At 38.6% G+C, this 19,244-nt stretch overlaps 3 protein-coding genes and 1 non-coding gene across 4 annotated transcripts; 1 reads left to right on the top strand and 3 right to left on the bottom strand.

Annotated features, from left to right (window-relative positions):
* Window positions 1-3,951: 3,951 nt before the first annotated feature.
* Window positions 3,952-4,025, bottom strand: TRNAN-GUU (transfer RNA asparagine (anticodon GUU)). Its single transcript has one exon. It is a non-coding gene; the product is annotated as a tRNA-Asn (tRNA).
* Window positions 4,026-4,696: 671 nt separating this feature from the next.
* On the top strand, window positions 4,697-5,453 carry LOC133726026 (uncharacterized). The gene is made up of 2 exons (XM_062153471.1): window positions 4,697-4,836; window positions 4,987-5,453. Exon 2 carries the CDS (start codon window positions 4,992-4,994, stop codon window positions 5,331-5,333), a length of 342 nt encoding a protein of 113 aa, XP_062009455.1. The 5' UTR covers window positions 4,697-4,836; window positions 4,987-4,991; the 3' UTR covers window positions 5,334-5,453.
* An 88-nt stretch (window positions 5,454-5,541) lies between these two features.
* Window positions 5,542-7,495, bottom strand: LOC133726025 (autophagy-related protein 8C-like). The gene is made up of 5 exons (XM_062153470.1): window positions 7,318-7,495; window positions 6,530-6,585; window positions 6,398-6,450; window positions 5,938-6,056; window positions 5,542-5,847 (listed from the first exon to the last, which is right to left on the bottom strand). The coding sequence occupies exons 1-5, from the start codon at window positions 7,352-7,354 to the stop codon at window positions 5,753-5,755; spliced, it is 360 nt and encodes a 119-aa protein (XP_062009454.1). The 5' UTR covers window positions 7,355-7,495; the 3' UTR covers window positions 5,542-5,752.
* Window positions 7,496-14,904: 7,409 nt separating this feature from the next.
* Window positions 14,905-16,491, bottom strand: LOC133732624 (pentatricopeptide repeat-containing protein At2g04860-like). The gene is made up of 2 exons (XM_062160211.1): window positions 16,101-16,491; window positions 14,905-14,975 (listed from the first exon to the last, which is right to left on the bottom strand). Exons 1-2 carry the CDS (start codon window positions 16,489-16,491, stop codon window positions 14,905-14,907), a joined length of 462 nt encoding a protein of 153 aa, XP_062016195.1.
* Between the last annotated feature and the right edge of the window lie 2,753 nt (window positions 16,492-19,244).

Below are 19,244 nucleotides of genomic sequence, written 5' to 3' on the forward strand. Positions count from 1 at the left end.
AAGTATCCTGATTAATCCTCTTGATCACTATACTCCATGTTTCAATTATATTTCAATATCTTTGCTTTAGCTCCTTTTGACTCCCTTGCTTCCCTTGCCCTTTCGATCGATATTCCTTGGGTAAAGGATGAGTGGAAGGAAAACTTGCTTGTGGGAGAATTTTAGTTTTTATTCAAGTTAAGGGCATTTTAGGGAGATTAGAGAGGTGTAGTTAGTATATTAGGTTTTTGAAAAAGCAAGTTAGAGGTTTAATAAGTCGAGAGGTCCAAATGCTAATTTTGGAGGTTTGAATAGAAACACCCTTATAAAAAAAGGAAGAAAGACCAAAATAAAAATAAAAGATAAAGCCCTAGAGGCCTTCTAGACCCAAAGCAGCCAAGTCCAGGCCCAAAAGGCCTAGCCAAGGCAAACCCTGGGTGAGAAATCACCCTCCTCTACAGTACTGCCACCGCTACCGTAGTCACAGCTGCCGCTGCACCTTGTTGGAGCATGTGGGATAAACTCCCACATCTAAGAAATGGTTTAAGCCAGTTGTCCTTACACACACACACATATAGGGCCCTTCTAGTGAGGGATCCCTTTTTTTGGGTCTTTTTAAAGGATAGGGCATTAGACCAACTTTTCGATAGGTCCTAATGTGTAGATCACCTCTGCAAATTTTCAGCCAAATTGATTATCGTTAAGGCATTCAAAACTGTGATTTACAATTATATGTATGAACAGTTCAGGTTGGACAGCTTCGGTTCGTCCATTGATTTAATCTAGTTCGATACCTTAACAATCACCTATTTGGCTGAAAATTTGTAGAAATGATCTACACATTATGACCTAAAAACTGAACGGTTGAGATGACGAAATGTGATCGAAAAGTTGGTTTAATGCCCTATCCCTAGAAAAGACAAAAAAAATGGATCCCTCACTAAAAGGGCCCTATATATATATATATATATATATATATATATATATATATATATATAGAGAGAGAGAGAGAGAGAGAGAGAGAGAGAGAGAGAGCACATCCTTCCTACCATGGTCGTCACTATCGTCGCTGATACCGACATGGCTTGACTTTGATGGTGAGGCAGCAAGTCCAACCGAACCCGAGCTAGGCCACCTCGTTTGCGTCATATCTTCCCAGTACAACCTCCATAGGTCATTTTCGCGCGATCCCAGCCACCTAAAGCCTGCCCATATTGGATACACCACCGCAAACTCTCCGGAATTAGACGAAACAGAGCACTGGACCGATGGATTAGGTAAATTATAACTTAAAAAAGGGCATGACCTAAACTATGACTCTCTTTCTACTTTCTCATGCTATAATAATTTTTTATGTAGTCAAAGCCGACACTCAGTAAATTAATTGTTGTAAATTATGAGAAAATGATGCATCAAGAACCAGTAAAAATGACAAACGAGCTTCAACTTTAGCATGAAAAACACCAAAGTGTACAAGTAGAACGAAAGTCTCAGTTTTGAAAATGAAACCCAAAAGCAATACTACATGCTGGGCATCAAAGCTATTGGATGATTACAAGAAGGTGCATACTTCCAAGTCCAACGTGAAGGAGAAAAGGCCTCAGACTGTGGAAACACCCACCTAGTGGCAGACTCAAAGACTTTTGTAAAAGATCGGACAACTCAAATGCATACAATGAAAAATAAAAATAAAATAAAGTAAAATAATATTCACAAGGCACCAAGCAAGCCTCGGCAATGCTCGGCTTAGCTCACACTAAGCCTAATCAAAGCCACTAACTTGTAACCCAAATGAGTTATGCACAATGGAAGGTAGAATTTTGTTTGGGAGTGAAATCATTTGATCATCTTTTTAAAAGAAGAAGAAAAAAAAAAACTAATTATCAAGCAAGAAATTAAATTCGGATTTCAAATTAATGGAGAGTGTCGGGTGATTCACACTAACTATCTTGTAAACATTGATGCCAATTTCACAAATGCATGCATTTCCTATATGTGTCGAATCTCGTATCTAGTACCAGTTAAGGCTACTAAACTAATTATCATTTCGGTGTATCGACTATGCCGGTTAAGGCCACAATCAACTCTCTAATTTGGGCATTACGCCAGTTAAGGCTGCAATATCCAAAATTAGAGACCTAAAGAGCAAGATAATAGAGCCCCAAGTAAGCTTAGCTACAATTAAGCTAGCTAATGGTCACCACACTTAAATCCTAGATGCAACAAAACCAATAAGTTGTCAATTTATCAATCTATTCATCACAATTGCCCACAACATAATTTCAAAGGGTAACAAAGCCTAGAAACATGCTTCTAAGGACCAATAAATTCGGATTTAAAGCATACACAATGGAAATTACATTTATTAAAGGGTCATTGACCAAAAGCCTCAAAATGAGCCAAAGTTATCTCACTTACCCAGTAACAGATTTTTATTCCCACTAACACAATTTAAAATAAAAATACTATCCTGCCCTCAATTTAATTAATAAATTACATGCCACTCTCTCATCTCTCTCTCCCCGATCTCCACCTCCTCTCTCTCTCTCTCTCTCTCTCTCTCTCTTCATAAACTGGGTCTATATCAATCTTCGATTGGCGACGTGCTGGCTTAGTAGCCGTCGTCATCGTCCTCAAGGATTATAGATCGGAGTTCGTCCCCTACGCCGGAAATCTTAGATAACGGAGATTGGGGATCCCCATCCCCTTTCCCCATTTGTCCCTAAATTCTCCCCCCATTAGGGGCGGGTATCCAATGGAGCCGCCGGAAATCTTAGATCGGAGTTCGTCCCCGCCGCCAGAAATCTATTCCTCGAAGCTCTTCATAAATGGGGATCCCCAATCTCCATTATCTTCGATTGTAGACGTGCTGGCTTGTTGCTTTTTTTTTTTTTTTTTTTATGGGAGGAGTGGTATGGAACAGTATTGTATTTTATTGAAGGTGTTTAAAAACCCCATAATCATCCAACCCAGATGCAATCCTGTGAGGTTTAAATCAAAGTTTTTTTTCTTCGTTCTATTTAAGTGAGTCTGGGGCCAAAGCCACTTCTCTAGTGTTCTAATATAAATTAGTTTGCATTACCTGGTTGTTTCCACCTTCCAAGGTCGATTGTTAGTCTCATTATTACCCACTAGACATTTAATATCCAGCTCTTGACATGGGTGTTCAAGTCAGTTTTTTTTTTTTTTTTTGGTCAAATGAGGGCGAAAGGAAAGAAAGATAAAAAATATATTATATTAGGGGCAATAAACGACTATTGGGGAGCAATAGACGTTTGAATTGATGTAATCTTCTAGTTTTTTTTCTTTAATTAAAGTTTTATTTGTCTAAATTTAGGGAGATTAGTTTTAATTTCGGCGATTGAAAGTTCTGTTGGAGGGCAATAGACGTCTATTGGGGGGCAATACATGGCTGATAGATGTCTATTGGGGGGCAATAAACGTCTATTAGGGGGCAATAGACTATTGGGACAATAGACGTCTATTGGGGGCAATAGACCGAAAGTTTTATTGGGAGGCAATATACGTCTATTGGGGGGCAATATACGCCTATTAGGGCAATAGACCTCTATTGGGGGGAAATAGATGTCTATTGGGGGCAATAGAGGTTTTCAGAAAAATCTGGTGGGCGGCGGCCGGTGACCGGAATCAGGTTTCCGACGACCGGTGACCGGGCTCGGCGAAGTCCCCTATGGTTTCTCTCTTCCATTTTCTCTCTCTCTCTTTCTAAGTAACAAAGGTGAGGGTAAAATGGTATTAAAAACAAAAAAAAAAATCTTAATGGGGTATTAGGGAAGACCTCCTTAGAGTGTTTTGAGTAAGAGGGAATTTAAAAAACTTAATGGGGTAAGTGGGAAAAAAATCTCTAGAAATGGGGTAAATGGACAAAAACCCTTTATTAAAAGTAAAAGCATCAATATTTATACAATATTGTAAAAAATCTAAAAAGAAATTGATAGTTAACATTAAAACCGCTAGAAGGAGGGTTCGAACCTCCGACCTTGTGGTTAACAGCCACACGCTCTAACCAACTGAGCTATTCCAGCATTTGTTACATGTTATTCAAACACCAGTAGTAATTCTGCTATGATAAAGCTTGTCAAAATAACAATCAAGGTCTCTCACTATATCATTGGTTGCCCTTGCACAATAATCTTTAAAGTATAACTTTCCTGCTTTGATTTCAAGCATTTCACCATCATGCTTTTAATAGTAATGAAAAAATGAATGTATCTTATCTACATTTTTCTTTAACCCATCGTGAAGGGAAGTGAGCATTACTTCACTAGCTAGCTACGTAGTTTTATATATATTAGCTTTGCTCTCTTCTGCTTTCAATAAGAGAAAAAAGAGAGACATATTACACTTACACTCGTTACAATACAAACGTAAATTGTCAGTTGCCCAATATACTGGTTAATAAATTAGCTGCACAGAAAAAAGAAAAAAGTTAGATGACTTTTACCATGGCTGCCAAATTGACCTCAAGTCTGATTTCTATTGTTATATGTTCCTAAACAACGACTACACCAGAAAAAGACTTTTAGAGATCCCATGGAATGTGGAATGGAAGGAAGCCCATAAGTCTTTTCTGGTCGTGAGTTGCTTCTCGGTTCCCAGAAAGCGCGGGATCTTTGATGAGCACAGCATTTGAATGGTTGAAATGAAATATTTCCCAAATATGGAAACTGCGATTTTCACAAAGCATTTCTATTGTTGCTCGTTTTCTAGGTATATAAACTTTCTTATCCAACCAAAACTACCTAAAAGTTTTGACAAGAATCTCTATATGAAAATATAACTCTCACAAGCATCTTCATTGTTTCTGATTAGCACAAGTTGTCTGAGATCGAATAGGTACTCTCTTTCACTCAAATTGTTTGTCAGTTTATTTGATGTGGCTTGGTCAGTGGGTTTGCTCAGGAATTTGTATATGCAAACCCCATGTCTGATCTCATCTTTGTCATCATGGAAAATTTTATGTAGTTCAGTTTCCAATTAATGCAGGCACTATGGGATTACTTGGAGGCTCATCAGGTTCTGAAGATGAGGAAGAGAGAAGATCAGGATCAGAAAGATCAGAAGGATCAGAAAGATCAGAAGGATCAGAAAGATCAGAAGGATCAGAAAGATCAGAAGGATCGGAAAGATCAGGATCAGAAGATGAAGATGAAGATGAAGATGAAGAGGAGGAGGAAGATGAAGACGAAGATGAAGATGAAGATGAGAAAGACTCTGAAGGTGAAGAAGAGGAAGATGGGAAAGGGAAGAAGAAGAAGAAGAAGAAGGGAATGAGATCTAGGCTCATGTCGAAGGCAAAAAAATCAGTTTTTAAGAAAGTCATTGGCTTGTAAAAGTTATAGGCTAGTCCATTTGAACCTCAATGACTCGTACATATTCAGAATAAATTGTATCCAAAGTACATGTTGTAACATATTTCTTTTGACTAATCCGGCTTCATTGTCAAACACAAATCCTTCCTCGTAGTGGTAAATCATTCCATTCTCTGTGGGAAACTATTAATCCCAGCTTGATGAGTTTCAACCGGAAGAAAAATAAAAATAAGAATAAAATAAAACTAAAATAACCATCAAGGAATCAATTTTGAGGAAAACACGTTTCTAAGTTTCTTCATAGAAAATAAATGGTCATTAAACCGAAACTAAAGACTTCCGTCTCAACAAATGCATCAACACAGAATTATATAAAAGTAAAAGTAATGGACTGGAGATAATTACAACTAAGTTTTTTCTATTTCGCCATTTCAGATATTTCAGCACGTCCCAAACGTACTCTCGCCACTATATGTCATATAAAGAAAACCATCTTCATCCTTATTTTCCTCATAAATTGCAGACATCAAAGCAGCTGCAACAAAACAATGAACACACATTACAGAACTTAGAATACAGAGAGTATTGAAAGGAGAAAGTAATACAACAAAGACTTTCATCTCACCTGTGGGTGGCAAAATATTCTTAACAAAAATGAAAATAGCCTTGTCGGGATCAAGCTTGATCTTTTTCCGGATAACAAAGACAAACTGGCCAACAGTAATATCGGCAGGCACCAGGTATCTACATTAAAGCAAACAAGGTAACATGAGATTTAGTACTACTTTTACCAAAAATTTGGAACTCTTTACCTCTGGGAAGCCAGAGATTAGTTTCACTAGATTTTCAAATCTTACTTTAAATTTTATACTCTTTAGAAGAACTAACAAATGACTATCAGCAAAAGAATCTGCTGTCTTTACATGATTAATAGGCACAAGACTCCATAAAAATTAATGATCGAGTGTACTGACTCGAGCTCAGTAACATTAATGAGCCTAGATCTAAGATATCATAAACAGAAGCAAAGAAGAAGGCCATGTCAAAATGTATATCAGACAAATACTTGTAATTGGACAACTTACTTGTTCTTCTCAATATCAGGCACATCACTCTTTTCAGCCCTTTCAACAATCACCTACAGAAGACAACGAATTTCAAAACAAAACAGAAGAGAAACATAGAGTAAAAACTGCAGGAGCGAAGAAGAATCATACCGGTACCCTGTCAGGATAATTCTCTCTGATGCGAGCAGCTTCTGCTTCCCTTTGTTCTGGAATATAAAAAGACACAAACTGTAAACTTCAACACAGATTGGAAATAATTTAAGTGTGACAACTGAGACCATGAGAACAATTTTATTGCTTTCAATTTTCATTGTCTCTTAAATCTAAATGGATAAGAAAACAAAAACTAAGCATGGAGCATGGCAGGACATAACAATCAACATTCGTGAATCTTATTTAAGCAAAGAATAGAGTCGATCTAACTTTACAATCCACATACTAACGTTACAAGTAACTTACATCAGATTAACATAGATGGTGGTTTTCTAAATAATCATATAATATTTCAAGACAGTACTTTCCCACATAGAATTTTCCAACTGTTTTCTATTGTCAGCTTTAAAAAATTTCAAGAGTAACCAAGCATATAATGGGCTTCAAGAACCAAACTTTAACAATTGCAAAAGAACCCCGATGGAAAAATATTAAATTCAAGGATAATCCCCTGTTTCATACAACCAATTTTAACTTCAACATTGTCACTGAACCTAGTTTATTCACTACAATTTCCTGAAATACGAACTGAACCAAATCAAATTAAAGATTGAACACGAAACCCAGAAAGGAGAACAAGAAAAATTCCAAGGCTTTACGCAGAGTAATTCACAGAGGCGCGCAGCAAGTAAATTAACCCAGAGTGTTAAGAATAGAGGGGTCCTAATGATCGAAAACAATGGTATATAAAAGAACAAAAGAGAAGAAAAGAGGAGAATACGAACCGAGAGGGATCTCCAACTTATACGATTTCTTGGCCATGACAACGCTTCTGCTAAAACCCAAAATATCGACGAGGGGAGAATTAACTATTAGGGTTCAAATCGAGGGTAGGATCTTCTCAATTTATAGTTTTCTGAAAATAAAGGAATTCCCTTTTATTATTCCTATTAATTATAATTTTGTTTTACCGACTTGAAGAGCGAAACTAGATTGAAATTCTAAAAGAGAGGTTAGATTAAAGATAAGATTGTCTCGTCACGTGGTATTTTTGAGTCACCAATTATCATATACGGGAATGAGACTTAAAAGACATAACATTGATTTCTGAATATGCAAAAAAAAAAAATTCTCAAAAAAAAAAATATATATATATATATATGTAAGAGTTTGATAACTAAAGAGAAAAGTAGGTATTACGAATGAATCTATCAAAATGAAAATTTTCTATCAAAAACAACTATATATACGCCATATAAGAATAAAATTTTCATATATGTGATTAGATTTATCAACTATGATCATTATTAAAGGAAAAATGGAAGAATTAAAAAAAGGCTGGTGGAATCTCTTCCGCTCTCTCTCAAACCCTAGCCGTCATGGCTGGGGGTTCTATCAACGGCGCTTGATGCCAACACCAAGCAGAGCCTCTCTCTCTGCCTCTCGTTGCCTTCTCGCAACCAGCCAACGTCAATTCTTTTCGACAAGCTTTCAATCGATCCTCCTCGCACCAAAGTACAGTCTCGCATGTGTGGGTGTCGACAACTGGTGTGGGAGATCATGGGGAAATCTAGTTGTTTCTCAGTGTCAAGTTGCAGAGAGGTGCTCTACAATCGATTGGGGCCGAGTCAGGCCATCCAGAGCACGGCTTAAGGCTGCCGAAAATTGGAGAGTCTGGCCGATTATGATCGACAATCTGAGTTTGTTGATGGCGGAACAAAAGGATCAATTAGGTATGAGGAGAAATTATCTGGGCCCAAAACAGAGGAAATCTAGCGGTTGTCCGATCTGTGGGTATTGCGACGGCTGTGGCAACGGTTTGGACACATGAGGTTGACGACGAGCTCGGCTTGAAGTGGATCAAATGTGTTTTGACAGGTCATGGCAGGTTGGAGAGGAACATGGCAAGGCTCGCTATTGCGACGATTGGACTCACGATAATGAACGGCGGGGAGATGGCGAGGCGAAGACGCTTCTGGAAGGGGACGTCGAACGTCATTTGCCGGAACCACGGTTTGGAGACTGCGATCGTGAACAGGCAGCAAAGGGTGAACCCAATTTGGGTTGGGTGCCCAACTCAGTTTTGTGGCCCAATTTACGTTGGAGGCCCAATTCTGTTTGGGTGCCTAAATCCTCTTGGGTGTCCACACAAAGTTGGGTGCTCCAATTCAATCATGTTTTGGGACTTCAAGTTTTGGGCTATGAGTCTATGGGGTTTCGAATTTGGGATCCAGGAGGAGGGACCCACCCAAACCTCCTAGTCCTAGCTTGGATCGCCAGGAGGAAATTTAATTTTTTTGTTGAAATATGTCTATGTACTATGCTCTAGATTTTTCATAGTTATAGGCTTAATTGCTTCTGAATAAGTGAGCATTGGTTGTCTAATGGGTGGTGCTAGCATACCACGTCCTAAACTTGCCCTAGAGTTGGCAAGGGAATGTATGTATCCGTGCCATTCTGGCTTGAGATTAATGAATGAATGATTCTTGATTCAAAAAAAAAAAAAATGATCAATATTAAAGAGTGATTTCTTACATAACTTCTTTGAGTTTTGATATTTTAATATGACTAATTTATTTTTGGGTCATTGACCCAAAACACCAAAATGAGCAAAAATTATCTCAGTTATTCCAGCAATAGATTTCTGTTCCCACTTACACAATTTAACAGCAAATGACCATTTTGTCCTCAATCCAATTAATGAATTACAGCCCCTACCACTCTGTCTCCTCTCTCTCCCGCACGACCCCGTCGCCGGTTGCTTGGACCTTGTCTTTGACTCGTCTGGGCAGCAGGAAGCGGAGACCCTTCATCTTCGATCCAAACGACCGACTATGGCGGCGGGAAGAGCCCTAAAAGCTCCTCGGGTTCGCTAGCAATTTTTTTCAATTCCGACCAAATCAAGGCGTCTCATCAGTGTGGATGGCTTCATCTCGATATCCTCTTCGTGTCTGTGGTCCCAGTTTTTTTAGAGAAGCTATGGCAGCGGGAAAAGCCCTGAAATCTCCTCGGGTTCGCTAGCAATTTTTTTTTATTCCTACCAAATCAAGGCGTCTCATCGGTGTGGATGGCTTCATCTCGATATCCTCTTCGTGTCTGTGGTCCCAGTTTTTTTAGAGAAGCTTCCTAGAGAAGCTATGGCGGCGGGAAGAGCCCTGAAAGCTCCTCGGGTTCGCTAGCAATTTTTTTTCGATTCCGACCAAATCAAGGCGTCTCATCGGTGTGGATGGCTTCATCTCGATATCCTCTTCGTGTCTGTGGTCCCAGTTTTTATAGAGAAGCTTCCTAGAGAAAGAATTGAATGGGAGATTATTCCGGCAAGTTTCTTGGTTTTATGGGGACTCCGATCTTTATCCTGCACGAGTAAGGTATCAAACAACATCGCCTCGTCGAGCTCTACATGTATTCATGTCCAAAATCGAGTTTTTATTAAGATTGAGTAGAACCTTCAACCTCGCCGGAGGAGGAGTAGAAGCCGGTTGAACTCAAGTAGAGTTTTTTTTATTTTTTTGGGTAAAATAGGGGCAGAAGGCCCAGAAGGAAAGAAAAAAGAAACTTTTATTGAACATTTATTGAGGGGCAATAAATGTTTTGAATTGATGTAATCTCCTCATTTTTTCCTTAATCAAAGTTTTTATTTGTCTAATTTTAGGAAGATTAGTTCTCATTCCGACAACCTAAAGTTTTATTAAGGGACAATAAAGGTTTATTGGGGGAGGGCAATAAACCTCTCTAACGACCTATTTGGGGGCCTCCGGCGAGGTTTTATAAACTTTTATTGCCCCCCAATAAAGGCCTATTGGGAGGGCAATAAACCTCTCGAGTGACCTATGAGATCTCCAACAACCTCTTTTGGGACCTCCGGCGAGGTTTTTAGAGAAGTCCGGCAATCTGTGACCGGATTCCGCTACCGGTGATCCAATTCAGGCGACCGATGACTGGACTCCGGCGAAGTCTCCAATGGCTTCTCTCTCTTCCATTTTTTTTATGTCTCTCTCTCTCTCTCTTTATATATATATATATATATATATATATATATATATACCAAAGGGGTGAGGGGAAAAATAGTTTCAAAAATAAATTTTAAAAAAAACTTAATTGGGTATTAGGGAATACCTTCTTAGAGTCTTTATGGGTAAGTAGGAAAAAAAATAAGTGGGTGGTGTAGGGGGGGGGGATCCCTAGAATTAGGATAAATAGTAAAAAAAACCTTTCATTTTTTGTGAAATAAAGTTTTAGTCACGTAATTTGGTAGAGACGTTTCAGTAATCAAACTAGTTTTGATTCCAATTCAGGATAAATTGTAAACAATTTCACTTATGGTCAATAAACAACATATTCAAATTTATTTATCTCTGTACCAATTTATTTTCTCTCTCATTCAGGTGTATCCAAAATCATCCGTTCCAAGTAAGTATACGTGTCATACTAACACTTTTTATAAAATATATATATATATATATATATATATATATATATATATAAAATCTCTTAGCCCACCCACCCACCCTTACATATGTCAGTGAGAATCGAACCCATGACTTTTACAATATTGGAATTACAACTTACCAACAGGTCACAACTCACTGGCTCATGAACTTTACAATATTGGAATTACAACATACTGACACTTATACTTACATACTAATACGAAAGGAAATTGAAATGAACATTGGTCCAATCTCATAATCAGAAACTAATTCCGCCGGGAGAGGTGTTTAGGAATCAATTCCTTTGAAATTAACTACGATTCATGGATTTCTCCTTTCCTGATAAGTAAATATATCATCATTGTTATTATAGTTGACTGTTGAGAGCTCCGCACCTACATTACACCTATCCCCTATAACTAAATGAAAAATGGACGTCGGGTTCATTAATTAAGAAAACTAACTCAAATAAAGCATTTTCTGGACTCAAAAGATAGAGAAATCGGTCCAATAAAATAGACTACAAAGTCTTCTTAAAATGCCAATTCTCCACAAGAAATGTCTTTTGCAAGGGAATTTCAGACTTCAAATAGCTTCTTCTTTTTTTTTGAAAGGTCAAATAGCTTCTTTTAATCAATGAGGTTTGCAAGATATGTCTGGGGTGGTTTTAACTACTTATAAGATAAGCTCATTGGTCGAGGGTATTATTGTTGAAATTTATTTGGAGAGAACAGTAAAAAATAAAATGAAAATCACTTTCCTTATTGATAGTTCGTCTGAAAGGGGTCATATTCATCACATTTTCTGTAAGATTATTCACGTATTGTACAACCACCTTTGCCTCGATAAAGGTCATTGACGTATTCTCTTCTATAAGAGCATCTTTAGCAATGATAACCATTTCTTAATTAGTCAAATTTTAGCCAAAGTAGCTAAAAAATTATTTAGGAGCTACATAGCTAAAAGTTAAAATGGAGAGGTCTCTAGGAGTCTGATGTAGCTGCTAAAATTAATAAAAAACTAAACATGCTCTTTAAAATAGTTAAAGAGACAAGACAGAGCATCTGACCACATTTAGTTAACGGAATATTAGTCTGTATCTAAAGGCCATCCGCCATCTACAAATTCTATAACTACATTTATTGTCTAATTGTTCATTGGTTACGGTTATCCACATAGATAGCCCAACTTACTTGGGCCCAAATCTGCGCGTTCATCTTTGCCTAGTTGAACTATCGTCATCTCCATCCTATGAATTACAAGGTTTGTGGTTTTTCGTTCAGTTACATCCTGTCATGTAAACAGATTACATTGACCACCAAATCAAAATGTGCAATGGCAGCAAAGTGTGAAGGCCAGGGTAAAGTTAAATTGTAATTTCAGTTGGGGTCATCTCCATATTAATTGACTTGACCAAGCAACACAAGTCATTAAATTCAATGTCTTGGCAAGTAGACAATGGCCCTCCTGGATTTAGAATAGTAGAAATATCTGATGTTAACTTGACAGAAGCAAGTCAAGCAACTCGTCTTCATCAATCTTCTGCCTAGTCTTTTCCAACTCGTATAATGCAAAGGCCTTCTTTATTTGTTTTTTTTTTTTCTAATTAAAATATTACTGGTTTTGAGTTGAAAGCACGAGATCTAATGTATTGCTTAGGCGATGAGGAGGAGAGTTGGTCACGAAATGAGCATCTCATAGAGGAAGCAAAATGGCTAACGGTTCTTCACGCGTTTATGCGACGTGATCATGTGATGCGGTAGCTCAATTTTTAGCTAAATTACTCTTGACCATAACCATCTTGAAGCGTAGCTAGACTACTTTTTGGTAAGATGGCTTGTTCCCTAATCTTCAATTTTGAAATGAAATAGTTTCAGTTATTCAAAAAAATGTATATCTTACCAATCTCAGAGTTTGAATTTCATCCATCTTCTTTGGCTTTCTTTGTAACAAAAACTAATAATAATAGTGGGTTGATCAAGATGATGCAGTTAACTTTGAGTCTCATCTAAACTGTCTTTGAATCTAAGTTCAATAGTGAAGAATAATGAAGTCATTATAATAAGTTTATGGGTGCGGCTATTGCCCCCCTACCATTTTATTTGTTCATCCTACTTGCTCATTACAATTCCCAACTAGATATGGGTGTGAGTTCACGATTTCACTTTTCCAAACAAATGGATGAAGAAGGTGAATCAAATGGTATCTTTCAATTAAAACACTGAAATATGCACTTTCAAACATAATGCAAAACGGAAACATGACCAATTAACCATGTGTAAATATCATTGAAATTGCCTATACTCTACAAGATAATGTTTAATCATAATAATGACATTCGGAGACTACTAACAGTGCTATAAGGACAATGATTATATAATAAATGATACAAATCCACTCGCTGCAAATCAAATTCGATCAAGAAACCATCACCCAGTCGGTGAGCCGTGACCTGTTGGTTAGGCTGCTAACTAACACTGTAGAAGTCACGGGTTCAAATTTCATTGACATCAGGATGGGGTGGGGTGGGGAGTTACATTGTCGTCCAGAGTCAAAAAAAAAAAAAAAAAAAAAAAACCATCACCCAATGGCCTTTTGTTGTAAACACATAGGCATACCAAAATATGAGGATAATTAGTAAGTCGTGCCGCATAAAGGGAAAAGAACAGGCGGTAGAATTGTCGAATAGAAAAAAAAAACAATGATCAGAAATCATAGGTTACGGCACAATATGCACAGTCTGGAGACAAACATAGATATGCATATTGACTATCTCATATGTATATAATATTAATAAGGAACAGACTTTGGGAAGAAATAGAATTCCTACAACCTTCTGACCTTAATTAAGATTACTCGATCATACGCAAACAAAATTCCCTTCTGATTTCTGATTATCATTTGGGAGCACATACATACATGAAAGTAATAAAAAAAATAGATCTTTGATTGTCATGGCGGCTGATAGGGTTTATCATAAACACTTTCGTCAGCAGTGAACATTAATACCATGTGAATTTAAATAAAAAAAAAAGGAGTAATAAAAATACTCATAGATCAAGTTATTGGTCACAAGCAACAACGTTGCCCCATGTAACTGTTTGACCATCATGGAGTATATAAGTAGGAAACAAAAATAGAGCAGAGCGTGCTAATAACGTGTTATCTACTTTATATGGAGAGAGAGTAGTTGGAAGTATAAGTGTTCTCATTCAGTCTCATTAACCTCTTTTATATAGAGGTAGGGTTTACATCAAAGTACATAACTAATGAATATTTATGTGGACAACCACATAAATAATAATATGGGTTAAATACTGTTTATTCCTGAACTTTTACTAAAAAAACACTTCAGTCCCTCGCCTTTTAATTTGATATGTTTACTCATTCATCTCTCAATTTCTCACCCAATAGGTCCAATCCGTTAACTTGCCGTTAAATTGTGCGTTAAGTGACTAACGTGGCTAATCCTTTTATGTTAACTCAATTTGGTGGGACCCATTTCAAAAGAAATACATATTATAGCCCTAACTTCCTCTCTATTTTTTTTTTCAATTATTTTATTGTTCTTTTTTTTTTCTTTTTCCAAAAGCACCAAAATGGAAGCCCTGAAGAAATCCTCCTCCATCAACTCTGACGACTCCGCCTACACTATACCACTGACTCCCCCCTTCGCTACATCTCCCCCATGCAATCCGACGCTGGCGACCCCTTCAAAACCCCGCCCTACACCTCCCCGGAGCTATACCCCAGAAGCCGCCCCCTGACAACTCCAAGGCCATCATGGCCGTCAACAAGTTTAGAATAAGGATTAGTTCTGCCTCCATCTCTAGGTCGTCAGAGCTCTCTAATAGTACCCTCTTCCTCCTCTCCCTCTTCCTCCATCACTTGTCACCATGCTACTATGCTGGTATCTCTCACCTAAACTCTTCTCTCCGGTATTCAATCACCACAGTCCCCTTCTCCACCTTCATCGTCGATTTCCTCCACTTCTACACCTCCGTCGTCGATTCCTAAAATTTCCAATTGCACATTCATAAACACTGTTGAATGAGTTTGGGGAAATCACTTTTAAGTTGTTGTACTCCACCACAAACCTCCCCATAGAAAACCCACATAGCAAAAACCAAACAAACACTAAAAACCAAACCCACATATATAGCAGAAAAGATCAAAGTCTTCACAAATTAGACATGTTTCTCACAAGAGAGTCGTTTTTCTTGAAACCCATATCAAGAACACTCGCGAAGATCTGCAACGATTGGGAGAAGGATTTTGCGGCGGATCAGTGGTGTCGGTGATGGCGGTCGGGATTGGGGCGTGGATTTAGAGTGGCATTGGAGGAGTCGGTGAAGGTGGTGTGGATACTCTGATTTTCTGAGGAAGTCAGCGAAGAGTACAAGAGGCTAGAAGGAGAGGCTGGTATCTCGTAGCACTTCTATGTGAAGTCTGGACCAGAGATAATAGTAAGTGTGGGTTAAGATTGGGAAACAGAAAGATGGAGAGAGAGCTGGAAGAATAAGAAGAGGTAAACAGCACCAAAAAAAGGTATGAGAGGGTATAATAGACATTTTGGTGTGAAAGAGATACCATGTCAGTCACTTAACGGATAATTTAACGGAGAATAACAGATTGGACCTATTAGGTGAGAAATTGAGAGATGAAGGAGTAAACATGTCAAATTAAAAGGCGAGGGACTGAAGTGTTTTTTCAGTAAAAGTTCAGGGAGTAAACAGTATTTATTCATAATAATATTTACAACAATAATTTGATTTACTTCCATTTTTCTAATTTTTTCTTTCAGTTTCAATGTTCATCTATTTCAATCCATGTCAAAAGATTAGTAAGTTAACAACTACGAGCAATGAAGAAGATATTGATTTTTCTTTTTGGGCTAAATACTATTTAGTACCCTGTGGTTTGTGTCCAATATCAATTCAGTCCCTAGACTTTCAATTTCATCAAAAACACCCCTGCATTACTATATCTCGTTTAATAGGTCCATCCGTTATCCTTCCGTCAAATTTAGTTGTTAACCTGCTGACATGGCATTTCTGACTCAGCAAAGTGGGGCCCACATGGAAGTAAATTTCCCAAAGTGACCCTAACTCTATTCCCAAAATTTAAAAATTACAAACCCCTCTCTCTCCATGACTCTGGATCGGCATTTGCTGACAGAAGGCTTACCATGGTCACCTGATTGGCTTGCACATTTTCCTCTCGCATACGTTTAAACACAAGCATTGCCTCATCAAAGCAACCATTTTGGCCATAAGCACCTATCATAGTATTCCAAGAAACCACACTTTTGTCACCAATCTCTTCAAACAAGACTTCTGCCGCTTCCAAATCTGCACATCTACCATACATCGAAGTAAGAGCATTCTTAACTTCCGAATCTGAATCAAGGCCAGCCTTAATTCCAAACCCATGAACAGATTTCCCCTGAAAAGCTAACTCATGCCTGCCACAAGACGGTACCAAACTAACCAAAGTCGTATGACCAGGACGAAACCCCTCTCTACACATTTGAACGAAGAGTTCCAAGGCTTCGAAATGATGACCGTTTTCTCAAAACCCCATAAATCAGTGCATTCCAAGTAGAGGTGGCAAACGGGCCTAGTCGTGCTTCGTGCCGTGCTTGGGCCGGCCCATTTATTATCGTGCCGGTCCATTTACTTAAACATTAAGCCCAGCCCGGCCCATGGCCCGAACCCATATCGTGCCGGGCCGTGCTCGTGCCGGGTCAATAACGGGTCGTGCTCGTGCCTACCCACTATAAAGCACGATTTAAAAATCTTAATTTGAACAAATAAAAATTAATTTTATTTAACTATTTAGAAAATTAAAATAAATTAAGTTCTACAACGTTTTTCTTAATCTTAGTTTTTTAAGATTAGATTTCAAATAATTTTTTATATTCCACTATAAGAAAGAAAGAAAAAAAAAACTCAAAATATATTCTTTTTAGTATATTATTGTGAGATTAATCTTTATTAATATAATGAAGATTTAGTATCTATTATTCTTTCCTTCATTCTATAGTTGTATTATTATGAGATTAGTCTTTATTAATAAACATATATTTAATATTTAGAAAAAATACTTATGTCAAAACAAGGATATAATGTTTTGTTTCATTATTTTGACAATATAAAAGAATGCATTGGTGGAATTGTCATGATATTTTAAATAAAAGGTCTCATATTCAAATCTCATCATTGTAGTTTTTTACTATTTTTTAAAACAAAATGAAATTTTGTGTTTGTAACGGGCCGGCCCACAATATGTCGTGCTCGGGCCGTGCCGGGCCCATTACGGGCTCGGGCCGGGCCGGGCCAATGGGCCAATATTCTTAGGCCGAGCCCGACCCGTTATTCTAACGTGCTCGGGTCGTGCCGTGCTCGTGCTTAGTGGCCCATTTACCACCTCTAATTCCAAGAGACATCATCTCTCTCAGGCATATCATCGAACAGCTTCCGAGCATTTCTCACACGCCCCAATTTCATGTAAAGATCAAGAAGAGCTGTACTTACATATACGAATCGGTCAGCACCCGATTTTATCAAGTGGGTATGAATCTGATTCGCTTCTATACCAGCATTAGCTGAATTTAAATATGAGGAAGAAGATGTGCAAGCTTTTAGGAGCAAGTCTTTGGATCTCTCTCTCTCATTCCCAGCCACACTCGAGCTTGAACACCCCCGCCCTCAAGGAGCAACAGGAGGGCTCGATCAAATTGGTTTCACAGCCGGAAATTCACCGGAAAACTCAAACATCTTCTCTTCTTCAATTCTCTCTCCCAAGTTGACAGATGGACAAGAAGGTACCATAGGCTTCTTCACCTCGCCAAGACGAAGCTACCGCCACCGATCTTGCTTGCAGCCATGGTCGGAGTCGGAAAATATGCCGAAAAACCCGAGAAGCTTTCGGGCTTCGTCTTGCCATCGTCGCTGCTAGTTCGGAGGAGGGAGGACCGGGCTCTACTTCACGCCGCAACGAGGAAGCTAATGGCGCCGGTGCGACTTCGGCGGCGGTCGGAGAGTGAAGAAATCGTGATGCACAGAGAGAGAGAGAGAGAGAGAGAGAGAGAGGACTATAATTGGATTTATGGGTTAGAATGGAGGCATGGACAATTTGGGAATTTTGCCTTAGAGATGGGACCCATAGGAGCTGACGTGGCATGCCATGTCAACGAGTTAACGGCTGCTGTTGACGGAGGAATGACAGAATGACCTATTAAACGAGATATAGTAATGCAGGGATGTTTTTGATGAAATTGAAAGTCGAGGGACTAAATTGATGTTGGACACAAACCACGGGGTACTAAACAGTATTTAGCCCTTTATTTTTCGTGTTTTAAATTTATACTTTCAATGTTCCACAAAGGGTGTTGCAAAGATTTTGATGAAGTTAACATTAATGGTTTTGTGAATTGAATAACAAATTAACGATGAGAAGGCAACAAAAAGACAAAAAAAAAAATCAAATTTGGGTGGAGAACATGAAGATTAATTTTACCCAATGAGAAATTAAGTGATCTTTGTATTTTTTTGAATCGAATGAGGTCAGCCAATTTTATAATTCAGCAAGCAGTACCAGAAACGACACACCCCTGAGGGGTCGACAGAAAGAGTCATCCTTTAGGACATACAAAGGACCTATTCTAAAAAAACATAACCTCACACTCCCGGGTACTCCTACCTTTTAAGGAAGTTTACGTACCTTTATTCTAATAAAACCTAGAAACTCATAAGCAAGTTAAATAAATGTAACAACCCAACAAACTAGATTTTGTGACCCAAAAGAAATTTAAAAATTGCTAGTTGAGGATGCTGCACCTGCATCCCCAACATCTCCACCTTCTTTAGGCAACTTCGAGCCCCCAAAAAGGCCCAAGCCCCAACCAAGAGCCCAAAAACCATAACCTAGGGAAACCCTAGCACGCCTGAGGACCTCAGACCTTGCAAAGCCGCCACCACCGGCCTCACCTCCATCGTCAATTCTAGCTGCAAATCTGGCATGACAACCAGCAGCAAATCTGGTATGACAACCAGCAATATTATCGCCACCACAAAACCCAACATGAGATTGGTCGTCTTCCATCGCAGCACCGCCACCACCATCACTCGGCTCCAGCAAAACCCCCTGCAAACCCCGCCGGTCCTTATCCCAGCCCTCAGCCTAGAAAGCAGCGACGACCAGACTGCCAATGTTTTCACGAGCGTCGACGCCAAGCATGCCAAATCCACCAACACCCCCTTCAAAGACCGATCGGGACA

The sequence above is a fragment of the Rosa rugosa genome, chromosome 1, assembly GCF_958449725.1.
Source record: "Rosa rugosa chromosome 1, drRosRugo1.1, whole genome shotgun sequence".
NCBI lineage: Eukaryota > Viridiplantae > Streptophyta > Magnoliopsida > Rosales > Rosaceae > Rosa > Rosa rugosa.

Bases quoted from the DNA above. Each gene is read 5' to 3' on its own strand.
- LOC133732624 (XM_062160211.1), bottom strand. From the start codon at position 16,491: ATGTGTAGAGAGGGGTTTCGTCCTGGTCATACGACTTTGGTTAGTTTG. The intron at 14,976-16,100 runs GTTTGTAATTTT...TGGAAATTTTAG, and splicing joins AGAGTCATGGAGAGAGAGGG to GAATCGACGACGGAGGTGTA.
- LOC133726026 (XM_062153471.1), top strand. From the start codon at position 4,992: ATGGGATTACTTGGAGGCTCATCAGGTTCTGAAGATGAGGAAGAGAGA.
- LOC133726025 (XM_062153470.1), bottom strand. From the start codon at position 7,354: ATGGCCAAGAAATCGTATAAGTTGGAGATCCCTCTCG. The intron at 6,586-7,317 runs GTTCGTATTCTC...TTTATATTCCAG, and splicing joins TAAGTTGGAGATCCCTCTCG to AACAAAGGGAAGCAGAAGCT. The intron at 6,451-6,529 runs GTATGATTCTTC...TGTCTTCTGTAG, and splicing joins ATTATCCTGACAGGGTACCG to GTGATTGTTGAAAGGGCTGA.